General features: G+C 48.4%; 1 protein-coding gene across 1 annotated transcript; it reads right to left on the reverse strand.

Moving 5' to 3' along the window:
• Positions 1-175: 175 nt before the first annotated feature.
• On the reverse strand, positions 176-5,021 carry LOC104509948 (sushi, von Willebrand factor type A, EGF and pentraxin domain-containing protein 1-like; the record flags this gene model as incomplete). The annotated part of the gene is made up of 5 exons (XM_010152049.1): positions 176-582; positions 1,087-1,275; positions 1,729-1,824; positions 2,050-2,955; positions 4,349-5,021. Coding segments are annotated over 5 exons (2,271 nt in total), but the record flags the coding sequence as incomplete, so codon positions are not given.
• Between the last annotated feature and the right edge of the window lie 297 nt (positions 5,022-5,318).

The following is a 5,318-nucleotide window of genomic DNA, read 5'->3' on the forward strand; positions in this document are numbered from 1 at the left end:
AGCCAGAGTTAAACCACAACAGTCTGGAAACACGGGCTTTGTCAGGCTGAGCATGTGATCGGGCATTAATGTTTCTTCCAGTTCTTTTAAAAGATTGCACTATCTAAGGATGCATAAGCCTCCATCTTAATTCCTTCAGAGATTTTATGGAACCTAATGGCAGCAGCATTCTTACCTGTACTGAACCTTGCTTCCATCGGAGTAAGTGTCACCAAGGACCTCTGCATTTGGGACAGAAGGTGGTGGGCCACAGTTTAACAGCTCACAGCTTGGGTATGGCTTCTTCCAGACACCAGTCTCCACACATGTCAGTTCGGGACTTCCCCGCATCACAAAACCTGTCAGGCAGGTATAGATGATGGTGTTCTCATCTGCAGAGCCGCTCCCATTGATAAACGTGTTGGGGATGACGGGTGGAGAGCCACAGGAAATCTGCCCGCAGCGAGGAAACCCAGAGCTCCATTTGCCAGCTGCCTCACAGGTGACCTCAGAAGGCCCCAGCAGTTTGAAGCCCTCCAGGCAGTGAAACTGGGCACTCTTCCCACAGCTGAAATCCGTACCAAGGATGACCCCATTCTGAATCTGTGGCGTAGGACACAGACAGGGCAGGCAAGATGGAAGGCTTCCACTCCAGGAGCCATTAGCCAAGCACTGCCGTAACGGATTGCCGTGCAGCTCATAACCAGAGAAGCACATATACTGGGCAAATTCCCCGAAGGTAAAGCCTGAGCCATTCAGAAAGCCGTGGGAGATGTCTTCAGGAGGTCCACAAATGACTGGCTCGCAGTGTGGAGCTTCTGAGTCCCAGGTACCATCACTCTGACAGGTAAGCACGGATGCTCCTTGCAGGCTGTATCCCTCGTTGCAGTGATAGTGCACTTCTTTCTTAAAGCCAAAATCTGAGCCACTAGTTCTCCCATTGGGAAGTGACAGGGGCACAGGGCACGTCACAGCTTTGCAAACTGGGGCAATTCCACTCCAGCTTCCGTTTGCAAGGCAGACTCTACTTCTGTCCCCATCTAACAGGAAACCTTTGTTGCAGCTGTACTCTGTATGTCTCTGGAACGTGTACTCCTCTCCACTCACCTGACCGTTCTCCAAAACTGGTGGTGGGCTGCAGGAAACAGGAATGCAAATTGGTTCACTGCCATCCCATTTCTGGTTCTCTTGGCATTTCCTCTCTGTGGGACCATTTAGCTGGTATCCAGGATCACACTCATAGTAGATAACACTCCCGTACGTGTAGTTTTCCCCTCTGACATTCCCATTCATAAGCTGGGCAGGTAAGTTGCACGTTAGCGCTTCGCAGAATGGAGCAGTGTTACTCCACTGCCGACTTGGCAAACACAGTCGTGTGTCGGAGCCGACAAGCGTGAACCCTGGTTTACAGGCGTACTGTACTGTGCTACCGAGCGTGTTCTCGGTGAGATGTAAAAAACCGTTCTCTGGGGGAGACAGTAAGGTGCACTCTATTGAAACGCAGGTGGGGGCAGTGCCGTTCCAAGCCCCATCTTCTTGGCAAGCTAGAACAGGGTTTCCCAGCAGCTCATAGCCAGAGTAACACGTGTATAAAATTATAGTTCCAAACAAGAAAGTGGTGAGTTGCATTCCACTGTCCTCCTTCAAGGAACCTTTCAAGTCTTTTAAATTGTCAGCCAGTAACATATGAGAAAGGGAGGGACTTTCTGTAACTGCCTCCTGGTCAGAACGCCTTTCTCCGTGTCTCACCTGCACGTACTCCCCAAAGTCAATGTGAGGAGGCAGGCCACAGTCTGTCGGGAGACAGGCTGGCGTGGAGCTCGACCAGCCCGATTCTTCACAGGTCTGCATGGCAAGACCAGACAGCTGGAAGCCTGGCGCACAGCTGTATATGACCATGGCCCCATAGCTATAATCTGCACCCTCCACAAACCCATTCTCGATGGGCTGAGGGGGCTGGCAATTTATGGCTTTGCAGGAGGGAACCTCTGTACTCCACTCCCCTGTCTCTAGGCATCTCAGCGTTTCCTCCCCTTGGAGCTGGAAACCTCTGTCACAGGAATACCTAACCGTCTGCCCATAATGGAAGTTTGTGAACGAATATTTGCCGTTGAGGATCTTCTTAGGCCTTGGGCATTGAATAGGTTTACAAGCTGGCCTGCCTCCAAGCCACTGGCCATCTTCTCCACAGAGGATAGTTGTGTTGCCCACCAGTTCAAAGCCTGACTTACATGTATAGAGGGCTGTGCTAAGGAAGGTGAGGCCCTGCACATCAACAATGCCATTCTGAATTTCTTCTGGCTGGGGGCACTCCACAGGAATACATTCTGGTAAAGGCAAGCTCCACGAACCATCAGCCTGGCACCTGATGGCAGACTCACCCTTCAGTAAAAACCCATCCACACATATGTACCTCACAGTGCTACCAAAATGAAGGGATGTAGTCAAAGGGTCACCAAAGGGGATGTATGGAGGTGCAGGACACTGTACAACCTTGCAGAAGGGAAAGGAATCGTTCCACTGTTGGGAGGGCAAGCATTTTAGTACAGAGGAGCCATGCAAAACATAACCCTCCTTGCAGGAGAACTGTACCACACCAACTTGGTAAGTCACTTCCCTCAAGACCAGCTGGCTTTCTACCAAGGGTGGTTCTGGACATTTTGTTGGCACACACTTCGGGCTTTGCTTTTTGTTCCACTTCCCAGACTTCTGACATGTCCAAGAAACATCTCCAATCAGCTCATAGCCTTCATCACAGAAAAACTCAACTTTGGAGCCCATATCAAAAGTTTCTCCCCTGGAGTAGCCATGCTGGATGGGTGGTGGTTTTCCACAGCTGAGGGGAACACAGTAAGGAGGTGATTCACTGTACCACTGCCGATTGGCTTGGCAGATAAACACGGAGCTCCCAACCAGCTGGTAGCCAGACTCACACTGATAATTTGCCTGATTCTCAAAGAAGCGTCCAGTTGTTTCCTGCAAAACAGATAAGACGGGGGCATGTCTGAGATGAAGATGCATGATCGGGGCAAGAGGAGGCTGATTTAATTCCTTGTGCTCTCTCGGTCTAGCTTCTAGCTGAATCCCAGACAGAGAAAAGGCCGTTTGCAAAGGAATGAATGTAAATAACTGAAACAGTATGTCTTGCCTCAAATGATGTACTCCGCTGTCAGGAAAGCTGAGAGCACCATCAAAAGAAAACAGTAAATGGAAGGCTTAAAAGCTAAGAACTAGAAAATATTTCCTCTGCTTTCCCCCTTCCTGACCCGGGAGGCCAAAAAGATGTGCAGGCAGAAGACAAAACAAATGGGTCAGGAGAAGCTGCCATGAAACAGCCTATTGTTATGATTCTTTAGCCTGCAGGCATATTCAAGGCTGGAGCCTTCAGACATACTACTGCTAGCAGACGATCAAAATATGCAGCTGCAGGGTCTTGAGCAGGCAGCTCAGGAGCCTCTCGAAGTTGCAGACTGAGCTGACTGAGGTATTAAAAAATCTCTTGAACTGGAAGGAATATTTGGAGGAGTGATCCTACCTAAGGAAGACAACAGAGAGTGATATGCATTAATTAGAGGATGTATCTGTGTGGGAGTCTGGACAGAAATCTATTACTGTTGGAAGCCCATGTAGGAACTGGGATGCAAACCCTCTTCCTCACCCTTATTTTTAACAAATGCAGATTCCCTGGTGGCTAGATTTAAGGAAAGAGGGGGGATGTTCAGCTGAAAAATGCTTTAAAAATTCAAAGTTAAATCTTTACAATAGTGTTTTTGATTATTCCTTACCACAATATTACCCTTGCGTGCCAAAAGTACAGATTAAGTAGTTGTTTCAGGTTTGGGCTGACACAAGGAGATTTTTAACTTCAGGCATTGTTGCAATGTGATTTGGTAAGGAAAGGGAAGTTCTGAATTGAATAATGAAGTGTGTTTGCATTGAAGGGAGAGATAGTATCCCAAGTTGATTTATCTATTGCAAATCAGATTTTTTTTCACAGCAGTGAGAAGAGCAAGGCTTGTGAACAGGCAACAGTACTTCAAACATCTCCAGACGGCACTGGAAAGCCACCCATGGACCAAATAAATAAAGAGTAAGACATTATGGAGATCAATTATTTGCCACGGCATCTTGAACCTCCTGACTAAAAAGTCACTTTAAGATGGCAAATCTCATGGAAGCGTCCATGTTTTTCAGACACGATTCTGCTGCAAAACCACCCGTTTTTCCCTTTGTTTATTCCATCCAGACATGTGCTTTCTCCATATTAGCAGGAGAGCAAAACAGAAGAAAGAAAACCCCAACAGTGGCCATTGTGAAGACATACTCAGTTTGCTATGGTAGCAGGCAAATGAGAAAACTCATACTGTACCTTAATAAAGCCATTCTCAAGCTGCGGTGGTTCTCCACAGGACACTGGGTGGCATGTGGGCAAACTGCCACTCCAGTTGCCAGTGGCCTCACAGGTCCGCTTCTTCTCTCCCTTGATGTAGAACCCCTTGTTGCAGCTGTAAGCCACCACTGCTCCAAAGCTGTAGTTGGCCCCACTGGCGTAACCATTGCTAATGTTGGGAGGGTCTCCGCAGCGAATGGGGATACACTGGATGCTCAGAGGAGAAGGATTCCACTGGCCCCCTCGAAGGCACTCGATCTTGGCTGAAGTGTTCAGAACAAAACCTTCCATGCACTTGAAGCTTACGACGGAGCCAGCTGCAAATCTGGCTTTACTAATGGACTCCAGGATGCTGTATGAGACACTGGATGGCTTTTCACAGAAATCGGCTATGCAGTGGGGCATCTCCCTGCCCTCTGGAGGCACCCACTTCCCTTCCGCATTGCAAAGCAGCTGAGAGTTATCAGCCAGGCTGTAGCCATCTGAGCAGAAGTAGTAAGCTGTATCGCCAAAGAGGCGGTGGCCACTCTCTGGAGATGCATTTTCCACCTGGGGTGGTTCATCGCAGGATACTGCCAGGCACTGCTGGTTGCTCACACTCCACTCGCCGCTGGCTAAGCACTCTATGGTTGCAGGGCCAACTAACGTGTAACTGTGGATAAGAAAACCACATAGGAAGTCAAAAACATTGTCAAATGCTACCTACAGTTCCCTGAAGCCCTGGCAGTACAAGCTTCCTTGCTAGCACCCTGGAGGAACAGGATTCTTTACAAGAGCTATAATCAAGCTATAATATAGATAATCAAGAGTCACAGTTCTCTAGTAACTCCTGGGGAGAGGGCTTCGTGGTGAATTGATCTATCATTCCCCATGACTCCTCTCCATACTCCTCTTCCAGATTTTCTTCAGCTCCCATGAAACTACTTGAAGAAATCATAGAATCATAGAA

This window comes from Eurypyga helias, unplaced genomic scaffold, assembly GCF_000690775.1.
Source record: "Eurypyga helias isolate BGI_N326 unplaced genomic scaffold, ASM69077v1 Scaffold40945, whole genome shotgun sequence".
NCBI classification, from domain to species: Eukaryota; Metazoa; Chordata; class Aves; order Eurypygiformes; family Eurypygidae; genus Eurypyga; species Eurypyga helias.